Source organism: Pan paniscus, chromosome 5 (assembly GCF_029289425.2).
Source record: "Pan paniscus chromosome 5, NHGRI_mPanPan1-v2.0_pri, whole genome shotgun sequence".
Lineage (NCBI taxonomy): Eukaryota > Metazoa > Chordata > Mammalia > Primates > Hominidae > Pan > Pan paniscus.
This window is the reverse complement of record NC_073254.2, coordinates 163,405,271-163,433,131: the sequence shown is the minus strand read 5'-3', so window position 1 is coordinate 163,433,131 and position 27,861 is coordinate 163,405,271. Positions and strand designations below refer to the sequence as shown.

The window sequence follows — 27,861 nt, the reverse complement described above, 5'->3', positions numbered from 1 at the left end:
TCCCGGGCCCGCCGCGTTCCGCTGCCCGCGCTCCTCCTCTGCCGCGGCCTCTGTAGCTGAGTGGTGGCCGGGTATGGAGGCGAAGGCGGCACCCAAGCCAGCTGCAGGCGGCGCGTGCTCGGTGTCGGCAGAGGAGACCGAAAAGTGGATGGAGGAGGCAATGCACATGGTGAGGAGCCCGGGAGGTAGATGCTGCGGGGTGGGACCTTTCTGCAGCCCTCAACCCGACCCCGGCATTTGAGCAAACGTTCTTTCTCGTCACCATAATTTTTATGGCAGTCAGATGTTCTGGGTGAACAACTGGCTTTACTGCCTCGAAACTTTCTGTAGGCCATTCTCACAGTGGCTCTGGGCGAAGGAAGGGGAGGAAATACAGAAATTATTTGTTTCATTGCGGTGGAGTATGCTGCAGACTTAACATTCTGTCGCCGGCTGGCACGTGCTGCCTCCCTTTCCTTTCTGTGGTCACACACTCTCCAATCTACAAAGTCACATTATTTGAGGTTTTGGCCCTTGGAACATGTCCAGCAGAAGGAAGGAAACTGAGAACGTTTCTGGTAGAGAGCAGTATGGAAACAAGTCCCTGTACAATCGGCGTCTCGCATTCATTCATTATTTCCTCTGCCCTTTTACTTCCTTCCCTCACTCCCTTCAGGACTGCGAAATAAAGGGGGCTTTCAACAGAATGCTGTGTGCTAGCGAGCTTCTTAACTGGGAAAAAAGTTTGTTTGTAAATATATGTATTTACATTTTAATAACTACATACAGCCACGTGCCACACAATGACCTGTCGGTAAAGGTCGTTATCCTGGAGCATTAAATCTACTCACGTTAGCCCTATTGTCCCATCCAAGTACTAACCAGGCCTGACCCTGCTTAGCTTCCGAGATCGGGGGACATTCAGGGTGGTATGGAGGTAGACAACACTAGTTTCTATGTAGACTTCTGGGCTAAACACTTTCGCTACCTTTTAGGTTGACCCTGGGCTAGAACATGTAAATACGTTTACATACGTTTACAAACAAACTTTTATCCCAGTTAAGAAGCTCGCTAGCACTTTTCAGCTCCATTATAATCTTATAGGACCACATATATAGCGGTGGTCCTACAGGATTATAATGAAGCTGAAAAGTTCCTGTTGCCCAGTGACATGTAGCCCTCCTAACAAGTACTTTTTTTCCTTTAAGACCTTGAAGAAACTTGTATATGCCAAAACCCAAGAAGCAGCTGCCTCCTTAATCCTGTGTAGGAGGACGTAAACTATGGAATCACATCCCTAGGTGTTTCTAATACAATTAAGAGACAAAAAATGTCAAAGCCAGAGAGGTCTAGAAATTCTTTGAAAACATCTACATGTTTAAAAAGATACAAAGTAGCATGGCCAGATACAGTGGCTCATGCCTGTAATCCCAAAACTTTGGAAGGCAGAAGCAAGAGGATCTCTTGATCTCAAAAGTTGACGAACAGCCTGGGCAATTTAGCCAGACCCCGTCACTACTAAATAAAAATTTAAACATTAGTAGGGCATGGTGGCATGTGCCTGTAGTCCCAACTACTCAGGAGGCTGAGGCAGGTGGATTGCTTGAGCCTTGGGAGATTGAGGTCACAGTGAGCCGTGTCTGTGCCACTGTACTCCAACCTGGGAGACAGAGCCAGACCCTGTCTCAAAAAAGAAAAAAAAGAGATACAAAGTAAAGGAAATACAAAGAAGGAAAATATTTGCGACATATATAAAAGGACAGGTTTAATAACCGTAGCATATAATTTATATAAAATCTAAGTACTTTCCGACGTAAAAGGAAAGATGTATACCCTAATACTGAGAAAGATCAAAGGTATGAATATATTTCTTTTTAAAATTTCTTTTTATTTTTAGAAGATTTTTTTTTGGTTTAAACAGGGTCTCTCTGTGTTGCCCAAGCTGGTCTTGAACTCCTGGGCCCGGGCAGTTGTCCCACCTCAGCCTCCCAAAGTGCTGGGATTACAGGTGTGAGTTACCACACCTCACCTGAACATGATATTTCTAAAAGAAGTGACGAGTAGCCAGCAAATAAATGAATACACAATTTCACTATTAATGAAATTCAAATTAAAATGATACACAATTTTTTACCTGTTAAATTGGCAAAAGTGAAAGCAATTTTAATGCTTGGTGATAATAAGGGTGTGCATGTTTGAGGTGTTTGTTGGTTGGGAGGAGCTGAATTTAGAAAACCCTTTTTTTTTGTATGTAACATGTATATTACAGTTTTTATTTAATATGCTGATAAAGTTAACTCTAGTTAAGCCAAAGTTGAAAGTTTTAAGTTTAATTTACTTTTTTAAAATTATTATACTTTAAGTTCTAGGGTACATGTGCACAATGTGCAGGTTTGTTACATATGTATACATGCGCCATGTTGGTGTGCTGCACCCATTAACTCGTCATTTACATTAGGTATATCTCCTAATGCTATCCCTCCCCTCTCCCCCAACCCCATGACAGGCCCCGGTGTGTGATGTTCCCCACCCTGTGTCCAAGTGTTCTCATTGTTCAGTTCCCATCTATGAGTGAGAACATGGCGGTGTTTGGTTTTCTGTCCTTGTGATAGTTTGCTCAGAATGATGGTTAACAGCTTCATCCATGTCCCTACAAATGAAAAGGATGAACTCATCCTTTTTTATGGCTGCATAGTATTCCATGGTGTATATGAGCCACATTTTCTTAATCCAGTCTATCATTGATGGACATTTGGGTTGAGTTCCAAGTCTTTGCTATTGTGAATAATGCCTCAATAAACATACTTGTGCATGTGTCTTTATAGCAGCATGATTTATAATCCTTTGGGTATATGCTCAGTAATGGGATGGCTGGGTCAAATGGCATTTCTAGTTCTAGATCCTTGAGGAATCGCCACACTGTCTTCCACAATGGTTGAACTAGTTTACAGTCCCACCAACAGGGTAAAAGCGTAGAACACCCTTTTATTAGGAGAATTCGGCTAGGCAGATATAAAAGGCCTTAAAAGTGAGCTTATCCTTTGATCCAGTAATGCCCTTTTTTTTTTTTCCAAAGTGAAAATATTTTAATGTTTTCTTTTCTGGTTATGTAAATAATTCATGGTCATAAAAAATTCAAACTATAAAAAAGGGTTAACAAATTATGTAAAAATTACCTAAAAGTCCTACTATTAGAGATAATACTATTAGTATTTTGGGAGCATCCTTCCATATCTCTCTGTCCATATGTAAATAGCCATATGTACTTTTGCATAAATGGAATTATATATTCTCTTTTTGATTATCAGCAGTTTTTTTTGGTAGTCTTAATATATTAGTCACTCCTCCCTACCTCACGGTATTTCTGTTGCTATGGAGTGACTACCTAAAATGGGACAAAAGATGTATGTGCTTTGAAATTATATAGATATTCCTGTATTGCCTTCTAAAACCATAATGCCTAATATCGTAGCCACTAACCACATGTGTCTATTTAAGTTTAAATTAATTAAGGTGAAATAAAATAAAATCTAGCTCCTCAGTTGTATTAGCCACATTTCAAGTAGTCAGCACCCACATATAACCACTGGCTACCGTATTGGACAGTACAGATCAAAGGACATTTCCATCACTACAAAAGGATCTGTTGGATAGCATATAAGGTTATCAGTTTTACTGCTTTTTAATAAAACCATTATTTTTCATGGCAGGTTTCTTTCTGAGAGCTAAGCATAGCATCATCATAGGTTATCGTTTTAATCATCATAGCATGTTCAGCATATCATTCTAAAGATAGGCTTGGAAAAAAAAGTATGACTAAGTAATAGTGTTGCACTCTTGGTGTGTTCCAGATACTATGCTATGCACAGTGTTTTCATGTGGGCCATGTTATAAGCCCCACAGAAGCCCTATCAGGTGAGTATTATTATGGTCCTCATTTTCAGATGGGATATTGAAGCTGAGAAAGTTCAGTAACTTCCCCAAAGTTAGAGAGCTGGGAAGGATGGGGCTGTGATTTGAGCCCTGTCATCTGCTGTTAAATACTGGCCTGGCCTGCCTCTCGGTGTTAGGTAGCTCACTGCTTGCCAACATATCCTCTGCTCTCTTTCTTCCTTTTCAGTTTCTTTACCTGAATACTGTGTATCTACTGTGTAATTTAATTGAACATTTAGATTTTTTTCTTCCGTGAATTGCCGAGGCATATACTTTGCCCAATTTTGTAATAGTTTGATTTAAAAAATCGCACTGTAGGAGCTCTTTGTATTTTACAGCTGTTTCTAGGAATAAATCACAAGGAAGCAATATAAATATTTATATAGAGAAGTTCTTCACTTGTTTATAATAGTGAAGAATTTGAATCACTTAAATGTCAAATAATAGGAGACTAGTTGGTTGAATCAGATATGTTCATAAGGAGAAATACTGTACAACCTTTACAAAATCATGTGATGAAAAAATATTACCCAATATAGGGAAAGGTTAACAATACATTTCTAAATGAAAAAGGCAGACTGCTGAACTGTATATATAGTGTAAATCTATTTGACTTTTTAAAAACTGTAAATATGTGTATGCAGAGCATAGGAAAAAACAGAAAAAAACCCCGTTGCTTCAGAATAACAGGGATTATATTTTGGGGTATTGGGATTCTTAGTGGGTTTTTTTTTTTTTTTTGATACATGAGGTTATTTTTTTTTAATCGCTAAGTTCTCCACCTTGAACACATCTTACCTTATAATTAGGAAAAAAGAAAGATTGACTATATATATGTGTATAGAAAAAATGTTGCAAGTTTTCTAGAAAAAAGTCAATTGTATTTTTTTGTAGTGTGCGTTTTTGGGGCAGTTGATATTAATATAACATTATGCTAGGCTCTGAGGGAAATTCGAAAAGAAAGCAAACACCACAGACACCATTTCAACAAATGTGGTATGATTAAGTTTTTGCTATGTGTTAGACCTTGTGCTGGGTGCATAGGCTGCAGAGGTGAGCAAGAGAAGCTTCATAGTGCCTGGATCTAGTGCTTGCCTTCCAGGAACATACTGTTTAATTGATGAAATTAAGTCAGGCACAGATGAAAAGGTTGGTAAGTAACATGTCCAAAGACCACAAGAGACAGATATAAAGTGCTGTCAGATAACAGCTGGCAAGGTCCTTCAACACGTCCGTTGAGATAAATGATAGAATTCCTTCTAAATTTTAAGGGACCAAAAGGATGTGGGCTGGTGGAAAGGAAAGGTTGATCCAAGCAAAGATACTGTCATGTCCAAAGAAATCAAGAACTTTGTTTTGGATTAGAAGGAGATCTAGTATCTATCTAGAACAGGGCTCCCTGACCTCAGGCTCAGGTTTAGGGGGATCTATGAACGCTGAAACTATATATAAAATATTATGTGCGTGTGCCTTTTTCAAGTGAGACAGTCCATAACTTCCATCAGTGTCTAAAAGGGGATTTCTGCTCTGAAAAGGTTAATAACCTAAATGAATAATGAAAAGTTAGGTTGGTTCGGTTGGCCAATGGGAGGGTGGGTGATAGTTGGGAGACCTTCAGTGCCATATTGAAGAATTTAAAGTTGATGGAATAAAAACATCATCACTTTTTAAACCCCCAAAGTTAAACTATATAACTGTTTCTGCTAATTACTCAGAGAGTAATCACTCAGAAGGGAGTAATTAGCAGAAACAGTTATATAGTTTAGACTTTTGGACAGGATGATGTTCTACCTGAGAGTTGTTCTGGCTAACTTGTTTGTTCCCCCTAATTTTTTGTCTTTATAGGAAATATTTCTTTAAGGACTTATCAAACTGTGTGCAAACAAGGTCTGTTTCCATCTCTCCCCCTTTTATCATGACATCACTAGAAAGCAGTTTATAGTAGTAATGTCTTTGGAGAAAATAATAAACTACGAAGTCTCTTCCATCTAGGTGCTTTCATTATCTGTAACTGGGCAGGCCCTGACTAGAGAAAAAAAAAGAAATTATATTCAAGGACAAAATAGAGACCAGTGTTTGGGCTGGGAAGAACAGAGATTTTATTCTTTAATTTTGAAGGTTGATCATTTGTTACTTTATGCAAAACCTAGTAGCCATTTTTAAATAGTATCTGACCTTGGTCTTTCCCCCTAAAAAAGGCAAGAAAGGTTAAATTCAAAGCTACCTGCACAAATTTCAGACCCATTTTGCCTGAGCTTTTTTGCTTTTGTGAAGAAGTGATCAGACTTGACAGTAGAGTTGTTGGGAGAGTTTGAAAGTATGATATGGGTATGGGGTGAAATTGATTTCCAGCTTAATTAAATCTATTGTGAACTTGTTAGTGAAGCAAATCTACATGTTAATTGTTGTAAAGGAGTTCCCCTTAACTCACTTCCATGGGGCTTTGTGTTATTCTCACCGCCCCCTCCCCTGCCTACCATTCCAGTTGCTTACCCACTCATCCTCAGCATGGCAGGCTCGGCCATTCCTCAACAATGACGTTATTTGTCCTTTTAAAATATTCTGATCACTCATATTTGCTCTCTGTTTCGGACAGCAGTGGAAGGCATTTCAGGAAAAAAAAATGTGTTACTCAAAATAAACATGAAGATAATATTGAGAGGAGTGAAATGAAATAAATTTGCTAGACGGAAAAAGAGAAAAATCCAAAGGAAGGAATGGAAGGCACAAACCCAGTAACATGGTGGCGTGGGTGCTGTCTCCAGGTGAACAAGACAGAACTTGCAGGCAACATGGAATCTCATCTCCCATCCCACTCACGTCCTTTCCACTCGGCCCTGCATTCTCTTCTGCAGGTTTGAGATGGCCCACATAGCCAATGTAGAGCTCTTCAGGAGATATTTTTACAGAAAATCCTGATCACATGGACTCCATTTGTTTATTCTCTTGCCTTTTTTTTTTTTTTAACTTTTTTTTTTTTTTTAAGACAGAGTTTCACTTTGTCGCCCAGGCTGGAATGCAATGGCACAATCTGGGCTCACTGCAACCTCCGCCTCCTGGGTTCAAGCGATTCTCATGCCTCAGCCTCCCAAGTAGCTAGGATTACAGGCACCCATCACCATGCCCAGCTAATTTTTGTAGTTTTAGTAGAGATGGGGTTTCACAATATTGGCCAGGCTGGTCTCAAACTCCTGACCTAAGATGATCCACCTGCCTTGGCCTCCTAAAGTGCTGGGATTACAGGCATGGACCACTGTGCTCAGCCTATTTTTTACTTTTTTTAGAGATGGGGTCTTGCTGTGTTACCCAGGCTGGAGTGTAGTGGCATGATCATAGCTCACTACAGCCTTGAACTCCTCTTGCCATTTTTTTTATCCTTAAGATTTCCATGTCTCACTCTCTTGCCAACTGTTCTCTCTCATTTGGTCCCTTGATTCACTCTAAACTCAAACCCTGATAAAGCAGCTGATCGGTGAAGTGTCTGTGGTTACTAAAGTAGAAGTTAGAGGCAGAACAGTGGCAGAGAGCCCTGGAATCTGGCCCTTGGTAGGTGCTCCACAAATGTTTGTTGAACAAATGAATAAGTGGAGCCAGGTTGTCTATGCCCTAGTCCCAGCTCTCTCACATGCGCTAGTGAGAGAGATATATATATATATATAAAAAAAAATCTCCCTATGCCTCAGTTTCCTCACCTGTAAAATGGGGAAGATCATTATAGGCTTGTAAATGAAATGAATTAATACTTATAAAATGCTTAAATTAGTCCTGGATCAAAGTAAGCTTTCAATAAATTGTAAGCTCTTATGTTCAAGCTCTCAGAACCAGAATACTTGAGATGCAGACAAAACATTACCTCTCTTAAGAGGTTTATTGGGGAAAGTATAGCTGGAGTTAAAATTTTAACCTCTTAGATAAGTCACTGTTCAAGCTACTGGTTTTCATCTCCACCATTCCACCTAAATTGCCACCACCTTGCTGAATTAGACACACTTGACCACCCTTCCTTCTTGGCCTAGTGTTTTTCTGGGATTGTCCGTAACACCAAATATTTCTCTAAACTCACTAAACATCTCTTTTTAATCTCCATTGCAAAATCCTTTTTGTTTACCCGTACTTATTTTTTAACTTTCGTTTTGAAATAATTATAAGTTCACAAGAAATTACAATAATAATATACTGGGAGGACCCAAGTGTCTAGTGTCCTTCAGTGGTAACATCTTGCATAGCTATAGTTCAGTATCAAAACCAGGAAAAATGCATTGGGAAAACTGCAGAGCTTATTAAGATGTCATCAGTTTTATTTGTACGTGTGTGTGTGTGTGTGTGTGTGTGTATGCGTGCCTATGCAATTTTGTCATGTTTAGCTTTGTATAACCACCACTGGAACTGTTTCACTACCACATGGCTCCCTTGTGCTACCTCTTTATAGCTGCAGCTTCTAATCTGTTCTCTGTCTCTATAATTTTATAATTCAAAAATGCTATGTACATGAATCTGTAACCATTTGGCTTGGCTTTCTCCATTCAGCATGATTCCCATGAGATCCATCCAAGTTGTTGAGATTATCGATAGTTCATTCCTTGTTATTGCTGCATTGTGTCCCATGGTACAAGTGTACCATAGTTTGTTTAGCAGTTCACCCACTGAAGGGCATTTGAGTTGTTTCCAGTTTTTGGCTATTACAAATAAAGCTGTTATGAATATTTGTGCACACAGACATACATTGTGTGAGCATAGGTTTTCATTTCTCTGGGATAAATGCCCAAGAGTGGAATTGTTGGGTCATAAGTTAAATGCATGTTTAGCTTTTTAAGAAACTGCCAAACTATTTTCCAGTGTGGCTGTACCATTTTATATTCCGACCAGCAGTATACGAGTAGTATCACTTCTCCACAGCCTTGCCAGCATTTGATGTTGTTTTTACGTTTCACTTTAGTCATGCTGATGGGTGTGTAGTGATACCTCATTGTGGTTTTAGTTGACATTTCTCTACCGGCTAATGATGTGAAAACATCTTTTCGTGTACTTATTTGCTATGTGTGTTATCTTCTTTGGTGAAATGTCTGTCTTTTGCCTTCTCATATAGTTTGGATATTTGTCGCCTCCAAATTTCATGTTGAAATTGAATCCCTGGTATTAGTAGCAGGGCCTGGTGGGAAGTTTGGATCATGGGGAGGATACCTCATAAATCATTTTTATAGTAGCAAGTTCTCACTATATTATTATGAGAATATACCATCCCCTCCTTTCTTTCTTCTTCTCTTACCATGTGATGCCTGCTCCCATTGCCTTCTGCCATGAGTGGAAGCTTCCTGAGGCCCTCACTGGAAGCAGATGCTGATACCATACTTCTTGTACAGTCTGGAGAACTGTGAGCCAAATCAACTTCTTCTCTTTATAAACTACCCAGCCTCAGGTATTCCTTTATCGCAGCACAAATAGATGAAAACAGTCTTTTTCTAATGGGATTATTATTTTACTGTGGAGTTTTAAGAGTCCTTTATATAGTCTAGATACTAGAGTGTTGCCAGAGATGTGGTTTGTAAGTTTTTTCCTATTTTAGCATGTTTTTCTTCCTCTTTGCTGCATGTATTAGTTTCCTATGGCTGCTGTAACAAATTATCACAAACATGGTGGCTAAAAACAACACAAGTTTATTCTCTTATAGTTCTGGAGGCCAGAAGTCTGAAATTTTAGTGAGCCCCAATCAAAGTTTTGGCAGGGCCAAATAACTTCTGGAAGCCTGCCTTTTCCAGGTACTGAAGTGACATTTATGACCCATCCCTCCATCTTCAAAGCCAGCAGTGCAGCATTTTCAAATCTCTCTCTCTCTCCTTCCGTTATCACTTCGCCTCTTGCCTTCTGTGTCAGACATCTCTCTTAGAAGGACATCTGTGATTACATTTAGGGCCCACCTGGATTTGGGATAATCTCTCCATCTCAAGATCCTCAACAAATATTTTTTGCATGAATAAATGATTTGTCTCTTCTGTGTACCTGGATCTCTGTGTAATTCTACACTTACCTTAAATTTCTTAGTATAATAATTGCCATAGCCACACTGGTAGTTAGCATTTCCATTCTCTTTAACTGTCCGTCTTCTTCCTGGCTTTCTTCTCTATAGTAGCCTATGGTGCATTTGTCTATATTAACCAAACCTCGGGACTCTTCAAGCCTTTTGAACTTGCATAAACTGGACATGCTTTAACCACTACCACAGAACTGGGACACAACCGACCTGTGGATAGTTCATAAAACAGTCCTGAATGCAGTCTTACTGCATCAGATACTGTCTTCTCACATCTCTCCATGCCCCATCTCTGACCCACCAACCAGATGGAGAAAAGAGAGGCCCAGTTTGCTCCTGCTATGGGCGTCTCCTTTTTCCTGTAATGGCCAAATGAAGAATAAGTGTCCGTTGAGCATGGTGGGAATAACTGAGGAGATCCTGTATGCCTTATCATAGGAAGTTGTCACTAGTTAAATAAAGTAGAACTGGGAGTAAGAGACTGGTGCAGGAGACAGAAGACACTGTTTTAACAATGCCTTCAACTTTGAACTTATATGCCCTATGATGTGTGTAAGTACCTGCACTTAAGTGAGAATCAAGTCTTCCAAAGTCTCTTCAGGGCTGCCACAGTAAGGAATACCTTGCCTTTCCGGAAACAGCTGTACAGCAGTTATATTCTTTTGACTGCATTGAGATGGGAATGAATGTACACTAGTCCAAGGGTTGTACTCTTCCCTTATTCTGACTCTCAGAGGCAGTATCAGGTTATACTGAGGCATAACCTGCCTGCTTAAGCTCTCCGCCTGAAGGTAGAGTTAATTTTCCTAGGGCCCAGAGCTGCTATCATGGGGCAAGAAGAAAAACGAATGGCCTGTGATAAAGGGAACTTTGAGAATATAATAATTGGTTTGCCATTCCTGGGATGGTAGTCATGGAAGTGTTCCTAAACTTGTTTTTCTCATTGATTTTTTTCAGTTGAGGTATACTTTATATACAGTGAGATGCACAGGTTGTAAATGTATCCTTCAATCTGTTTTGAATAATGCAAACATCTCTGTAATCCATGTCTTTATCAAGATCCAGAAAGTTTTCACCACCTCAGAAAATTTTTTTGTGTACCTCCCCAATCAATCTGCACATCCTCCATGAAGCAACCACTGTTCCAGTTTCTGTCATTGTAGTTTAGTTTTATCTATTCTGGTACTTTGTGCAAAAGGAATCATATAGTATGTGTGCTTTTGTGTGTGACTTCCTTTACTTAGCATGTCTATGAGGCTCATCTATGTTGTCACAGTATCAGCAGTTCCTTTTTATTGCCAACTAGTATTCCATTATATGAATAGGACACAGTTTGTTTATCCATTTTCTTGTTGATGGCCACCTGTGCAGTTTCAGGTTTTGGCTATTAACATTCTTTTTCAAGGTTTTGGTTCTTTTTCAAACTTTCTTTCTTCTTCTTCTTTTTTTTTTTTTTGTAGACACATATTCCCTTCTTTTAAATACTTAGGAGTGGAATTTTGTTATAGACTGTGTGTGTGTTTACTTTTTAAAGAAATTTCCAAAACGTTTTTCATAATGATTGTGCCATTTTACATAGAGTACTTCTAAACTCTTATTGTCTCACATAGAGTAGAAATTGTGGGACAGGGTGACATCCAGTCTGGTTACCTTTAGCTATTGGGACTCTAGAGGATAATTTCTATAATTTTTAGAGAAGCAAAGGAATTTCAGTGAGGAAAGGATTGTAATAAAGGATCTGTAAGTGTTATTTAGTCCCCTACCTTTTTGCAAATATGTATTCTATCTCTGAAAAGACACATAGACCCTGGCACTTCAAGAACAGTGGTCAGTCACAGTCTCCTTTGATCACGTCTATTTCCAATGAGAAGACATCAGGGGCTCTGGACCTATCAAGGGGATTTTTTTTGAGTCTCCCTTAACATGGACACAACACAGAACACGGGCACTAAATACCGTAATGGAACTATATTCCAGAAAAAAGAAAGCTGCACTTCTTTGTTTCAGTCTTTGTACATGTGTATCTTGTTCATGCTGCATCTCTTTCTCTCCTATACTCTCTTCAAGTATGGAGTATTACGTCTTACATTTTCCACTTTGTGTTTCAGGCCAAAGAAGCCCTGGAAAATACTGAAGTTCCTGTTGGCTGTCTTATGGTCTACAACAATGAAGTTGTAGGGAAGGGGAGAAATGAAGTTAACCAAACCAAAAATGTATGTGAGTTGAGCAGTATAATTGCAAACATACAGTAGTGATGGGTGGACTGGAGAGAATTTACCACAGTTGGTGTGAAGGTGAGACTGAATATAGTCCCGTAGCTGCCAGTGGTGGGTAGCTTTTCTTAACGTCTCTCTTTTTCAGTATCATTTTCTTCCTGATTTTGAAAGTGATACATGTTGATTTTTTTTATTGTGGAAAATTCAGAACAATTTAATGAAGCCATAAAATCTTAGTGAATAATTTTCTGTTTCATAGAGTTTTACTCTAATGCTTGAGTGAAACCCAAGAGGGGATTTTATTTCATCAGAATGTCAGCATGGAAGAAACAAGTCTGTCTCTACTTTAAGCCAATCTAATATATGAAATTTTCATTTTATAAAATAGGTCAATTTAACTCATAATACATTCCTTTTTTAGTACCTTTAAATAATATTTTCATCCTAGTAAGTTAAAAAAGTATCCTCAATGTATAGCTTTGGAGGGAGGTATGAGGATTATATAAAGGAAGCTATTTCTTTATCAGATAATTCAACAAAATAGGGTCTTCAACACCAGCTGCCTCTGTAGCTACATGTAGCATGTACATTTTAATAGCTTGTATGACTTTTATTGTGGTTAGGTTGGGAAGTTCATGGTTCAAGGCAATGCTTCTTAAATGTGGTATCACAATAGTGTGTCATGATAAGTATACTTGGGAAGTAAACTACCAAATTTTATGATTACAAAAATTCCTAGGTGGACTCAAAGATCACTTATACCTGTAATGCCATTCACACAGACTTTTATCTTGTCATATGATTTTGGGAGCCAGAGAATAAGCTGGTGTTGATACCAGGGCTGTGGGAACTAGTTCATCTATCAATCACATCTATTGAAAAGAAAACTGATATTTAGCAAAACACATGTAAAATAGGAATCCAGATTCACAAATCATTTATTTACTTATTTATTTTTAGCCATAAAATAGAACAGGATTATATTTTAATACGTAACTTCTGTACAACCAAAAAAATAAAACACCACAGTAAAATAAACTGGAATAAACATGGTATTTCATTTGCAATGCTTGACAAAATGTTCACATCCTTAATCAGAAATGAGTTCTTAGAAATCAGTAACAAAGAGACTAATATTACAAGGGAAGTGAAAATAAAAGGAACAGAGGAAAATGAAATAACAACCAATAAGGCTACATGAAGATGATCTAACTTAACTTTAACAGAAGAAAAAAGCAATTTCTTTGTAACATTAGATTATCAGTGATTAAAAATACTGATATCTAATGTTTGAACAGTTTTAGGGAATGGGAAACATTCAAACACTGGGAAAGCTTACATTGATTATAGGGAATTTACTCAAAATGTAGATTTTGCATATACTTCGCCCCAGCAGTTCCAATCAACGGGAACTGTTCCGACAAAGTAGTTGGACAATTCAGATTTATATATAACCATGTTCACTGCATAGAAAATCTGTAGTTAATATGTCAGCCCCCCAAAAAAACTTTTTTATCAATTTGCTTATGAAAAATAGTAGATCGAAGTGTAGAATTAGAAAGAAAAAAGACACTTAAATAAAAATATAGTATTTCACAAAATTCTTTGCCCTTTGAATTCTTGAAAAAGACAACTTTTTAATGAATCAGTTTTAAATTTACCCTGTAATAAGTGAGAAGCATGAATATATGTAAGTCATACTTTTAATTTTTATTTATTTATTTATTTATTTTACTATGGAAATGCTTTTATAGAGGTGAACACACAGCAAGAACAGCAAGTGCCCACACAGACATGACTATCACAGAACACATTGTGGGCAAATGAAGAATTCATACCGCCCCCGCCCTTAACCCAGTAGCAGAAGGCTCTACGCCCCCATTTCCTCAGTCCACTTCTCAGACTCTCCCTCCTCCTCAACAGTGGCATCCTGATACTGTTGGTACTCTGATACCAGGTCATTCTCAGCCCCAGTGAATTCCATCTCATTCTTGCCCTCGCCCGTGTACCAGTGCAGGAAGGCCTTGCACCTGAACATGGCTGTGAACTGCTCTGAGACGTGTCTGAGCAGCTCCTGGATGGCCGTGTTGTTACTGATGAAAGTGGTGGACGTTTTTAGCCCTGCGGATGGGATGTCCCAGAAAGCTGTTTTCCCATTGTAGGGGATCCAGTCAGCAAAGTAGCTGCTGTTCTTGGTTTGGACATTAAGCATTTTCTCCTCTACCTCCCTCATGGACATCCAGCCCCTGAAAATGGCAGCCTCTGTTAGGTAGAGGCCATACTGGGGGTCATAGGCAGCCATCATGTTCTTGGCATCAGACATCTGCTGGGGGAGTTCAGCCACTGTCAGGGCCTTCTTTGTTGTTTAAATGCTCATTTTGAAATACCTGTTTAAAATTTCAAATACAGAAAGTAGAAGCAGTTCTATCTCATTTCTCTATGCAGAACTATTAAAATTTTGCCATATTCTTCCAGACAGTTTTCTTTCATATAAATCATGTAACAATATACAAATATATACAGTCTTTTAATTTTAACTCACATGTGCAATAATTTCAAACAATGTTAAAATAATTACCATTATAACACTGAGAAGTATTATAACTGCCAGGGTAGTCATTCCCATATAGAATTAACATTTTTAAATTAGCCGTTACCTTTTCAGTTAGAAAAAACAGAAGCATGTACACAAAGCTCTGCAAACAATTAGTTGATGTTTGTTGAAAAATGACATAATTTTAAATATCAATTTAAAATACTGTAAAACATACAAAAATTCTTTTTGAAAAAGATGTTTTGAAGAATTTTTAAAAATGTTTTAATTACATTCATGTTGAATCACAAAGCAGTTATTAAGAGGATATTAAAACATGAGATAAGTAATAAACATAATACAGCAATTAATGAATGTATAGATACTTATTTAGGAGTAGAATTCTGTATTTTAAATCGTGGTCAAATTTTCCAATTTGCATTTTGTGTATGGTGTCTTAAGATGAGAACTTTGAATGTCCTAACAATACCCATCTAACCCCATCCAGTGACCGGGGTTTCTTCTACATGCTGAAATTAACCTGGGTTTATTTTGTTATTTCGTGTCATAAAGAAGATTACTGTATAACTACAGCATAGAAAGACTCTTGACCCCAAATGAGAAGACCTGAGTTCTACTTTTGGATCTGATACCACCACCACCACCCAGTCGCCACCACCACCTCCTCTCCCAGCTGTATGTGATTAACACATGCCAGCTTTGCTTAGCTTCTTTTTCTTTAGTAGTAAGAGAGTTGACTGAGATGATTGAGTTCAGCAATTGTTTATTGAGAGCTGTAGGGAGATTTAATTCCATAATTCTAAATCTGATTTTTTGAAAGCACCTAAGTTGGGGAAACCTTTTTTTTTTTTTTTTTTTTTTAAACTCTCCACTTAGCTTTGGTGTGCAGCCAGGTTTGGGAACCTCTTCTCTAAAGTACCTTCCATCTCTGATAATTAGTTCTGTGATTCACCCATGTATCCCCTTGGCCAGCTCCGCTCCCATCTGCCTCTAGCTTCCATGGCATCTTGGGCCACTGTGCTAGCACTTTTCATACCCTGCCCTATCTCACAGGTAAATGAGCCCCACCAGATTTTATGCTTGTTGAGGACAGAGACTTTTTATCCTACACAGAATTTATTTAGCCCAGTGGCTTGTGCATAGTTAATACTCAGTGTAAATTATTGATAAATACTATTGTCATGAATATTATAAATAATTATTCCATATAGAATCTATGATTCACTTTAAGCTATTTTAGTAAGGGAGAAAGAAAAGGAGACAAGAGCTAGCAGAGTACATGTGTAGTATTATGTGGCACCATGCTTCATGTAATTCAGATTTATAAGGTTTATAAGTGTAGATACCAGTGTATACCATTTTACATATGGGGAATCCTAGACTTACAGAAATTAAGTTACTTGCCTAAGTCCACATAATTAGTAATGTCACTGTCAAAATTCAAATTTAAATGTAGTCAGTTCCACATGCTATGTGATTTCTCCTATCCTCTACTGCTTCCCATGAAGTGTCTGAAACCAATACCAAATCTCTACTTCTCTAGAGTCTTCCGGTATATAAAACCTCATTCCCCAAAAGTGTAAGAGATGACATTCCAGTGAACTTAATGTAGATTTGCTTGGAGTGAGGTCAGTGACAGCCTTGAACATATATTTGAAACTAGAGCACAAGCTTATGAAAATTTTGCTCCCCCTGAAATATTCAGAAACCATAGACTTTATCTTTTTTTCTTTGTTTTTTAGACTTACCTTCTCCATGGCATTTTAATTGAAAGAGTTTTCCCTAAGGTACTTAGGTACTTAACTAAAAATACAGCATGATTCCTGTGGCATCTCTGATTAGATGTCTTTCGCAAGTGAGGTTATGGTACTTGAATTGGGGAATACATTGTCCACTGCTAAGGGTGTCTTGAAACTGTATTCATTAAAATATTGGCAGAAAGGATAGGTGCATATTTTGTACTTAGTTTTTGTATATTTGTAAAATAGTAGTCACATGAAGCAAACAGCATCAGTGCAAGCCCCTTTCTCTTTTCAGGCTACTCGACATGCAGAAATGGTGGCCATCGATCAGGTCCTCGATTGGTGTCGTCAAAGTGGCAAGAGTCCCTCTGAAGTATTTGAACACACTGTGTTGTATGTCACTGTGGAGCCGTGCATTATGTGTGCAGCTGCTCTCCGCCTGATGAGTATCCTTTGACTTCATGAGTTAATGTATTGTACCATTCGTGTGAACAAGAGAGTGGCCAAACACGTAGCCTGTTTTCCAAAATATGAAAACACAGACTTAGGAAACACCTTGTAAAATATAGTGTGTCTTAGCCAAAAAAAGGAAAGCTTTTTAAATAGTAAAATGACCTATTTCTTTTCATATCAATAAACATGGAATGATTAAACAAATCATCTAGAGAAAGAAAATATTAGAACTGTCTTAAACAGTTACATAAAGATAAATCATAAATTAAGTTGAAGTGGATTATAAAACAGTTTGCAAAGGAAAAGTCCTAAAGAATATGCAGCTAAGTTTTGCCTTTGGATAATGGATTATGAATGGTTTAAATTTTTTTTTCTCTGTTTATCTGGTTGGTTTGTTTGCCATGAATACTAATGTATCAAACATTATCAGTAAAAAGTAAATAAGAAGTAAGAAATCCTTTATGATATTCTGATTGTAAATGGAAAATGAGTAAAGTTACAGCTCTTTGGATTGTCTTGCATGGATTAAGCAACTTAAATAGTGCAGAGACTCTGTAGGGACTTCTAAAGATCTTTTTAAAAAATTATTTGAAAATTGAAAAACTCAGTTTTTTAGTTCCTTATTTTTTATGTACTTATTTTACTATGTACGGATGGATAATTTTAACACTTTAAAAATAATACAGAGGTTTTTGGGTATGATAAAATGTACAGTCTCTATAAAAGGGTTGTTATAGGCAACTTAGAATTCTCTCCTCATCCTGCCTTACAGAGTGGCTAAGCTTTAGTCTATTTTGTATTAGGGCACAGGTTATATTTTATTTGAGGCAAGAACAGGGAAGAATCTGTTATTTCTAAAAGGTGAAAATCCCTGGATTAAATTTCTGCATCCTTTCTGGCTCTGACTCCCTAATGATTCTGAAAAAGTGATTTAGGAAAGAGCAGAGAGAGCCCTGAACTGTGAACTTTAAGCAAACACATACTCAGTTTTCATTCTGTTTGCAGTTGTTAAATGTCAATTTCTCAATACTTTAACCCCTTTTCTTCTGTGTAGCTGGATTGTATGGTTTATAAGACGAATCCTAAGCTTCGCTGTTTTGAAGAGTAGCATGAGCGTTCCTCTCCAGGATGGCTAGTATAAACCTACTCTGATTTTGTCACGATACATACTTGAAATGTACATTCTATGCAGGACCTTAATTCTGTCTTATAAATCCCGCTGGTTGTATATGGCTGTCAGAATGAACGATTTGGTGGTTGTGGCTCTGTTCTAAATATTGCCTCTGCTGACCTACCAAACACTGGGAGACCATTTCAGGTAATACAAACTGCTTATGCTTTTTCTTTCTTGCTAATTATTTTCATCTCTTTATGGGCTTGTGAATAACTAGTGTGTGGCCAGTATACGAAGAAACGATGATAGAATCAGACATCTTTGATCTCAGGGCCTCTGGTGGAGTTCATTTATGCCTCAGTATAAGATGACAGGGAAGAGTTTCTGGATGAGTGCCTACCTCTCTTCATTAACAGACTCCCTCCTGAAGGAGAGTCCACCCTTCCCAGCTGACTCCGAACACTCTTCACCAACACCGTTAGGTATGCCTGAAGACACTCTCGCTGTTGGAGTTTTTATTCAACGAACATTACCAGCTCTATGCTCTACCAAGTTTGGTGATGCTTGGCCTGTGTCAGTGACGCTAGAGACTATTTACAGCACACACAATATTTTTGCACAAATTTAATCATTTTGCTTGATTGCCACATCCTTATTTTAGTATCTAGCAATCACTGTATTTTCATGTCTTTTTTTGTGTGTCTTTTTAATGTTGAAATTTCCCCCAGACTTAAGAATCCATGTCTTTAGTCTCCTAGAAATTCTCCTTTCCCTTTAATCTTGCCACTTCTCCCAAAGTTTTTATGGGTCAGACTATGAACAAAAGGAATTTGTATTTCAGAGTTTGGCCTGTAACTATACCCCTACTTTCATTAATTGGTTTGATTGTTTTTCTCTCCAAGATGTAAGGTTAATGTAAAAGTATTGTGCTTTAAAAAGAAAAAGCTTTAACAGATGCTGGATATGGCTGGGCAGTTCACTTCAAAAACCTCGGGTTCCTAGAATACTTTAAGGACCTATGAAGGACTAAATTTGGCTGAGTCTCACTGAGAACGAGTTTTTAAAACGTTCTCGAGTTTTCTAGCTCAACATTAGCTTTCCTATCAACTTCTGTGCATTTGAGAATAGATGCTGTTTAACATTACATCAGAAAAGAAATTGTAATGCAATGATGGAGAGTAAAGGATACAATTGGTTTGATCATTAAAGACATTTAGAAAGTGATTTGATTTTTCCAATCACTTCTATTAGTAGCTCAAATTTTGCTTACATAACTCTTTGCAAATGAATTGCTGACTCCATATTTCCTTTATGAGAATGATCTAAATAATTTTTCAGTTTCTGGGCAGAACAAAGATGAGCCTTTTGATGTCATACATGGGTGGAATATTTCTCTCCAACATGTCAGTGACATGAGGGCACAAACACAGTCCTTTCTCACACATCTTTGTAGTCAATGCAGCAGAACCAAAACAAGTTCATTTGCAGTGTATATACCTAGCCACATCGGCTGAGCTGCAAATCAATGCCTGTGGCTTGCAGCCATATCTCCAGGCTGAATGCCAAATTATGGTTTTTTTAAAGGTGCTTTTAGATTCTAAGGAAAACAGTGGTGGCCCAGGCTCTGAATGCTGGGTATTCTTTTTTTTTTATTCGTCTGGGCTTAGGAGGCAGCAGGTGATTGGGAGGTGGGATACTGTTTCTTACTGCAGAATTACAGATTCTTTTCATGCTATATTATAAGCAGCATTAAAATTTCTAGAGGCCTACAGAACTATTCTTTTCAAAGAAGATGGTGATTAATTATAACACCTGCTCTGTTTTTTAAAATTTTTGTTTTATGGCCGGGTGCAGTGGCTCATGCCTGTAATCCCAGCACTTTGGGAGGCCAAGGCGAGCAGATCATGAGGTCAGGAGATCGAGACCATCCTGGCTAACACAGTGAAAACCCGTCTCTACTAAAAATACAAAAAATTAGCCGGGCATGGTGGCGGGCGCCTGTGATCCCAGCTACTTGGGAGGCCGAGGCAGGAGAATGGCCTGAACCCGGGAGGCAGAGCTCACAGTGAGTGAGCCGAGATTGCGCCACTGCACTCCAGCCTGGGCGACAGAGTGAGACTGTCTCAAAAAAAAAAATTATTATGAATGTTTGCTTTTTATTAACACCACAAATTTGTTGCTATAATGGATACTTGAAAATGTAAATAATAAATTATCTCGGTGTGTTAGAGCGGTGCAGTTTCCTTCGAGGCCTGTAACTCAGCAGTTCTCATCCCGGACTGCCCATTAGAATCATCTGGAGGCTTCTGTGCCTGACTCTGCTCAGTCCCTGCCCCAGACCATCTGAATCAGAAGGCAGGGGGCCAACAGTGCTGTGTTTCCAGAGAGTTCCAACTGGTTCTCCTGAGCAGCAAGGGTTGAGAACCACTGCTCTCATCCCACGTAAGAGGAGAGGGCTCTGAGTGTGCGAGTGGAGTGGAGGGGGACCTCTGGGGAGCTCCAGCACTTAACACAGCAGGAAGCAGGGGGCAGCTGTGACGGGACTGGCTGGCAGTGGTTAGGATGGTAAAACGCTGAGAAGCCAAGGGAGGCAAGAGTGGTCAGACAGAGCAGGTGTGGCCAGTTGCCTCCAGGACTGCAGAGTTGAGGAATCTGAAAGGAGGCCAGTGTTTTGGTCAGAAGGGACCTGGGGATTTCTGAGAAGGCAGACTCAGTGAAGTGCTGGGAACTCAAGCCAGTGAAGATGAGGCCACTGAGGAGTGAAGGCAGGAGCAGGGTGTCAGCCTTTGACGGGACAGGGTGGATGGAAGGTTATTTGTTATGGCGAAGGTTTATGCAGGTGTCGGAGGCCCAGGCAAGGGCAGACTGAAGACACAGGAGAATGGGAGGTTCGTTCTGAACAGCATCTCACAGTAGCTGGTCCTCCTGTCCTCTGTGCCTATGCTTTCTGGCTCCTTCTTTCCAGATGCTCATTGTGTCTCTTCATGCACTTCAGAAGGGTGCTTGGTTTTAAGTCCAAACTCTTCTGACAAGCTTTCAAAGCCGTACATATTTTTTACCCCAATTTTTTGTCTTTCTTTCCTTATGCTTCCTTAATAGTCTCCTCCTCTGTCAGCTGATTTCCTCACACACAACCCAGGCTTCTTCTTGCCCTTTCCCTGAAATGCTCTGCTTAGCCTCTTTAAATATTCTCTATCTCTAAGGCAAGTTCAAGTTTCATGTTCTTCAGGTAATATTTCATATGATAACACTCCTTACTGATAGCACAATTTCTTATTTATTCTTTCACATGTTATGATTTCTTTTCCCCAGTTAGATGCTAAAGATAGAACAAGCTGAATTTTATTTTTTAAAATCCTCTGTAGCAAGGGTTGATAAACTTTTTCTGCAAAGGGTTAACTAGTAAATATTTCACCCTTTGTGAGCCGCTTACGTCTCTGTCACCTAGTCTTTTTTTTTCTTTAACAAAGCTTTTAAGATATAAAAACCATTCTTAGCTCACAGTTCTCAGCTATGGAACGGATTTGGTCCACCAAGTATAATTTGCCAACCCTAGCTCTATAGCATGGAATGCTTAATGGGCCACTAGTAAATAGGAGCAGATAAAAATAACTAATGCTTAATGAGCACTTATGATGTGCCTGGTATTTAACAGGTATTATCTCACTTAATCCTCACAAAATCCCTCTGAAGTAAGTGCTATTATTGCCAGCATTGTATAAATAAGGCATGGAGAGTTTAAGTGCCTAACCCAAGATCACAAAGCTGGTAACTTCTATAATAGTTAATGGATGAATAACAGTTGATTGGGAGTGATGCCTAATAACAGTTGATTGGGAGTAATGAAAAAGATGATATATCAAACATCTTTTGGAAGTGTACCTCCTTACCCATGTTACTAATATCCCCAAAGTTGATTAACATCTGAAATCTGTTTACATAATCATGTATATATATGTTGTTTTTATGGGATACAGCACACATTTTCATAGGCCTATGTTTATTCTCAACTTTCTCATTCCATCAGTGTATCCCTGGATATCGGGCTGAGGAAGCAGTGGAAATGTTAAAGACCTTCTACAAACAAGAAAATCCAAATGGTCAGTTTTCTGTTGTAGATAATGTCCTTCCCTTAAATCCATACAAAGAGAATCTGCTATGAGCTTACCTCTTCATTTTCTTTTTCTTTTCTATTCTTTTCACAGCACCAAAATCGAAAGTTCGGAAAAAGGAATGTCAGAAATCTTGAACATGTTCTGATGAAAGAACCAAGTGACCCAAAGTGACCTGGACAAGATTCATAGACTGAAAGCTGTTGACATCGTTGAATCATATGTTTATATATTGTTTTTAATCTGCGGGAAAATGGTGTCTCTCATCATTTGCTCTGTTAAGGGAACAAATTAGCACTTTTTAGAAGTCTGACAATTGTAAACAGTTATTAGCTTTTCCAGAAGCTGATTGCCATTTTAAGATGGGGGAAAATTAAGGTTTGAGGTTTTAGAAATTAGCAAGTAGTGCATACCCTTCTAGCCACAAGTGCCCAGTCCAGGCAAGTGCCGACTTCTTAGAGAATGTGTGGCCAGACCCAGGGACCTGGAGTGTGTTTGGACTGCAGTTTGCCACCCTGAGAACACCTTCTCCAGGATTGGCATTTCAGAATCAGATTCTTCATTTTTTGCAGCTACGATGTTCTTCCAGGGCACTGGGGGCTGTGACTTCTCTCTAAATTGTATATAAGTTGTGTATATAGAGACCATAATTATATGGTCCTTAGAAAAGACTTTGCTTTTATAAAGCATTTAGAAAAAATGCATACTTTTAAAACAAGTGCTTGAGTTGTCACTTAAAAATTATAGCATATTGCTATAATAAAACCTTATTTATGTCTTATTTGAAGATGAATAGTCTTAAAAGATAAAGACATAAAAGGGACAATTGTTATTGAGCAAAAAACCAAATTATCCCACCCTCGTGGAGCTTATATTCTAGCAAGGGGAGAGGGATATGATAGATTACACAGTTTATTGGAGGACAATAAGAGTTACGGCAAAAAGCAAAAGGAACACAGGGTAAAGGGGATAGGTGCCATTTGGTCGTGAGAATGCTGACTGAAAAATAGAATGGTCAATTTAATCTGAAACAAACGGTTATTTCTTTTAAAATCCATATAATAAATTTAAAATCTAAAATGTAAAATTTTGAACACAACACTGGAAAGGGTATCCACAGCAGGAAGTCCCCAGTTCACCTCCATGACTACAGGGCAGTTTTGCACAGCCCTCTGGACGCACTGTGTGCCTCTGCCCAGAAGGGGGCCTCGCCGTTCCACCAGAAGCTCAGCTCCAGGCCCTGGAGGGGCTGCTGCTCCTCAGTTGCATTTCTTCAGTAGATTCATTTCCTTGATGCAAAGCATCTGTATTTGTTGGTTCTGTCATTTGAGCGATGTCTCTGACTTGTTTGTTTTGAATTACATTACAGGCTGGAATGTAATTGTGGTGAAAGTATTTTTATATTGCTGAGAGTAGCAGCTAATCACAGTTACATGCTTCAGAGGACTTATAATTGCTTGGTTTTGTGTGTGTGTGTGTGTGTGTTTTTAACTGCATTTGAAAAGTTTTATGGAGAATATGCATGATTTTAAATCTGTGATAATGTTACATGCACCTTCAATTTCATCCACTTTAAAAATTATCTTATTGAATTTTAGTGCTTCTACTAGTTTGTTCCTTTTTGCAGTTGGTCGTAATTCATTTCTGGCTTCTTATGCTTTCCTGCAAGCAGATTTCATTGCATTTATTGTGTTCATATCATTTTCTGGGGGATTATTTGTAGGACAACCAACCTGGAGTTTTGCCTCTGTAGAGTACCACCCAGTAAGTCTGGCTGAGCATCTTATGTCCAGTAGGTTCTTGGTAAACATTTGCTAAATGAAATTACTGATTGAAATTTGGGGAAAAGTGAATAAGAAGACTATCTAGGACAAAAAGCCAAAGCCGAAAATAGTATATGAGCATTCTAGCCCAGAGACTGTCGCTACTAAAAGAATGAAGGAAATAATAAAGTGATAGACAGGGAAGGATAGAAAAGACTTAACAATATACATATGTTCCGTCTTTGCTGTTTTGGAGAATGGTGGATAAGTAGTGTTTCCTGATTCTGAAGCATAGCTGAACAATTTAATTGTGGTTTACCATCTTTTTGGTTCCCTCTTCAGTAATTAACCTATCGAAAATCTGTCCTAAATGTTTGGACTGGGGCACAGTTCCCTCCATCGCTTTGGGGGAAAATCATTAATATGGCATACTGCAGATTGGAGGGCAGGACCACTGAGGGTGTCATAGACATTAGCTCTGTGGAATTCTGCTAGCAATTTCCAAGTGACGATGAGGAATTATGGATATATGTTGAGGTCATTCAGCTTCCTGAGTACCACATTCCCCAGCTACTTAGACACGGGTTAAAATATTAAGATGTCCTAGTTCAACAGCTTGAATTCCATTGATTGATACTGATAGTGCCTGTCCAAGACACCAGCTGAAAGACTTGTTTTGTGTACGAAATAGTTCTGAAAGTGGTGAGATACAAAAAGGTTTTAGAATCACTGCCCTGTTGAGAGAAATTAGGGGGAAATGATTACATTTAGAAGCTGCTAGAGTTATCCAGTGTTTGCTGGTCTTTGCAACAAACTGTGGAGAATGGGTGGTATGTAATGCTTTGGTAGGCTTCAATCACTGATAAAAGATCATGTTAAAATATCTTTGTGCTTTCTTGTTACTTGGCACAACCATCTCTTCCTGTGTTGTATTTGGAGTATCATGGAGAGAAAATAGATGGCCAAGAGCTTCAGTGTAGGCAAGAACTCTTAATTTTTCTTTAAACTTTTTACTGGGAAAAGTATATATATATAAAATACACACACACACACACACACACACACAAACACACACACCATGGCCCTTTACCCCGAAATGCTTCAGTATAGTTATTGACTTAAGTAAATTTAACATTGATATACTTGAATCTATCATTTGTATTCCAGTTTTGTCAGCTGACCCAATAATGTCCTGTAAAGAAGTTCTCCCACTACCCTATAATCCCAGGTCCAGTCTAGGGTCCAGCATTACATTTACTTGTCTTGAATCCAGCTTTTTTTTTTTTTTTTTTTTTTTTTTGAGATAGGTCTCTGTCGTCCAGTGGCATGATCACAGCTCACTGCAGCCTCAACCTGGCTCAAGCAATCCTTCCTCCTCAGCCTCCTGAGTAGCTGGGACCACAGACTCATGTCACCACACCTAATTTTTTTTTTTTTTTTTTTTTTTGTAGAGACAAGGTCTCACTATGTTGCCCAGGCTGGTCTTGAACTCCTAGGCTGAAGCAATCCTCCTTCCTTGGCCTCCCAAAGCACTGGGATTATAGACGTGAGCCACTGCACCAGTCTGCCTTTAGCTTCTTTTAGTCTAGAACATTTTCACTGGCTTTCTTTGTCTTTTATGACATTGACATTTTTAAATAATACAGTCATTTTGCCTCCTCTCTGTTTTCTTCTTCTTTTTTTAAATAATAGAATGGTCCTTGTTTTAAATTTATTTGATGTTTTCTTATGATTAGATTCAGGTGCTGGGTGATGTTAAGTTCCTCACAGGATATCACATCTGGAGGCACACAAAGGCCGTCACACCAAGGTGATGTCAATTTTGGTCATCTGGTCAAGGTGTTGTCCTATTCCTTCACTATATAATTACTTTTTTTCTCTGTTGCAATGAATAAGCAGTCTGTGGGAAGAGGAGCTGTTACATTTTAAACAGAAAATGTATTTGACACTGATGGAAAGGAGAGAAGGAAAATTAATGACATAAATTTCAAAGCAACTATTAAATTATTTGATTGCATTCCTCCTCTTTTACTGTCTGCCAAAATTGATAAAAAAATTTTTCTAATAAGAATGTTTTAAATAGTGATATCTTAATAAGCATCAAAATTAAGCCTGAGAAATAAATTCTTTCCTTCCTAATTTCCTCCTCAGCAAAAGTAATAATTATATAAATTTCATTATGCCTGATAAGATAGGGTTTTGGAAAATAGACCTAAGATGTTTCTGATACTGCAGATGACCTATGGTGATCCAATGGGATAAACACTCTAGGCAGGTTGTCATTTGGTCATAAAATATGAGTTATCTTGGGTTTCCATAGAGACATCTAGACTTAAAATGTTGTAAGCACTGCTACTTTCAAAACGTCAGTAAAAATAGCAAAAGCCAAAGCTCTTGAAAAAATTACTTAAATCTTTTTTAAAAGTAGTATAGCGCCTTGTTAAAAATCTGTGGTGATGCCAAAGCTTGTCTTTCCCAGTGGTCCTACGTGAACTGGCCTTGAATAGCCCCAGGGAAAACAGACACCAGGAACTGGTTTCTCTGCCTTTTGGCAAAGGAATAAGACTACATTGACTTCATCTATGAAGACAACCGCCAACTATTTCCTTTGTAAATTACTAATTTTGTGTAGTGAGGAAAGGAGCGATGGGCGACGTGATTTTTATGGGTTAGACTGGTATAAGTTCTGCTGAAAGTTTGACATCTTTAGGATCTTACATTTTCTTCAAGTTGAGCTAACGAAAACAGGCTCGTGACTATTTATCACCTGATTTCTAAGTGGATATTGGGTTGAACACCACATATCCATGACTCTTAAGGAGGCTTCATGGTGTAGTTTGACAAAGGCTCTCTCCTTGACCAAACTTCAGTCAGGCCCTAAGTCCTCTTTTTAACCAGGCCTCCACCTTGGCCCCCATTCTTGATGGGCCTATACAGCCTAGCTTTAGCAAGAATCCTGCTAAGCTAGTTTAGAGAGAATCCCACATCCCCAATATCTATGAAATTTCTCATCCCCTACTTTTGATGTGTAAGTCCTTGGCCTCCCTTCAACGAGAAGCCTGTTAAGTTCATTTTGCAAGAACTCTACTCTTGATATCTCCTCTTAGTAATTTCCTAATCACTGACCCCCTCACTCTGCCCATTAGTTATAAACCCCCACATGTTCTGGTTGTATTCAGAGTTGAGCCTGATCTCTTCCTCTTGTTGGGATAGTTTTAAAACCTGCGATAGTTTTAAAACCTATCACTGTAGTCCTGAATTAAGTCTTCCTTACCTTAACAAGTGTCAAAATAAATTTTTCTTTAACATGTTGAAGCATGAACTTGAGAATCTAGAGCAGGAGTCCACAAAGTATGGCCCATGGGCCATATCCAGCCCGCTGCCGGTTTCGGTACCACTCATGACTTAAAAATGGGTCTTACAATTCTGAGTGATTGAAAAAAAATCAAAAGAAGGATAACATTTAGTGACCCATGAACCTTATATGGCAATCAAATTTCAGTGTCCATAAATAAAGTTACATTGGATGACAGCCATGCCCATTTGTTTCTGTGTTGTCTGTGGCTGCTCTTGTGCTACAATGGCAGAGTTGAGCAGTGGTGACAAACCATGTGACTCACAAAGCCTAAAATATTTAGTGTCTGGCCCTTCGAGAAAATGTTAGCTGCCCCTGGTCTAGAGTAGGTAAAAGGCTGAGATTGGAAGCTGCTTGTTCAAATTCTGTGATTGGAACCGAATGATGTGGCTCATTGTACAGCTCATTGTGAATTGCTTCAGTACCATGGTTTTGTTTTTTTCCTTTTGAAAAGTTGGTCTATAAATGTAAAGGAAAAATCTAAGATACCAAAATATGTTTTCTGGCTTAGAATGTTTTATTTCCTTATATACATTTTAAGAGAGTGGCAAGGAGAAAAGATAATGTATCATTTTATTTGGGTTTAGAATAAATAATACATTTTATTTATGA

The 27,861-nt window shown here is 38.4% G+C and overlaps 1 protein-coding gene across 3 annotated transcripts; it reads left to right on the top strand.

Moving 5' to 3' along the window:
• Nucleotides 1-37: 37 nt before the first annotated feature.
• ADAT2 (adenosine deaminase tRNA specific 2) lies at nt 38-27,861 on the top strand. Of its 3 annotated transcripts, none has more exons than XM_063605494.1 (8): nt 38-169; nt 3,831-3,894; nt 5,758-9,283; nt 12,049-12,153; nt 16,748-16,898; nt 18,117-18,223; nt 22,047-22,119; nt 22,225-27,861. In XM_063605494.1, exons 4-8 carry the CDS (start codon nt 12,094-12,096, stop codon nt 22,266-22,268), a joined length of 435 nt encoding a protein of 144 aa, XP_063461564.1. In that variant the 5' UTR covers nt 38-169; nt 3,831-3,894; nt 5,758-9,283; nt 12,049-12,093; the 3' UTR covers nt 22,269-27,861. The 3 variants fall into 3 exon arrangements, with proteins under 3 accessions (XP_063461564.1, XP_063461565.1, XP_063461563.1); XM_063605495.1 differs by having other exon boundaries at nt 5,758-9,328; XM_063605493.1 differs by lacking the exons at nt 3,831-3,894; nt 5,758-9,283 and having other exon boundaries at nt 50-169.

Bases quoted from the DNA above. Each gene is read 5' to 3' on its own strand.
- ADAT2 (XM_063605493.1), top strand. From the start codon at position 74: ATGGAGGCGAAGGCGGCACCCAAGCCAGCTGCAGGCGGCGCGTGCTCG. The intron at 12,154-16,747 runs GTATGTGAGTTG...TTCTCTTTTCAG, and splicing joins AAGTTAACCAAACCAAAAAT to GCTACTCGACATGCAGAAAT. The intron at 18,224-22,046 runs GTAATACAAACT...TCATTCCATCAG, and splicing joins ACACTGGGAGACCATTTCAG to TGTATCCCTGGATATCGGGC.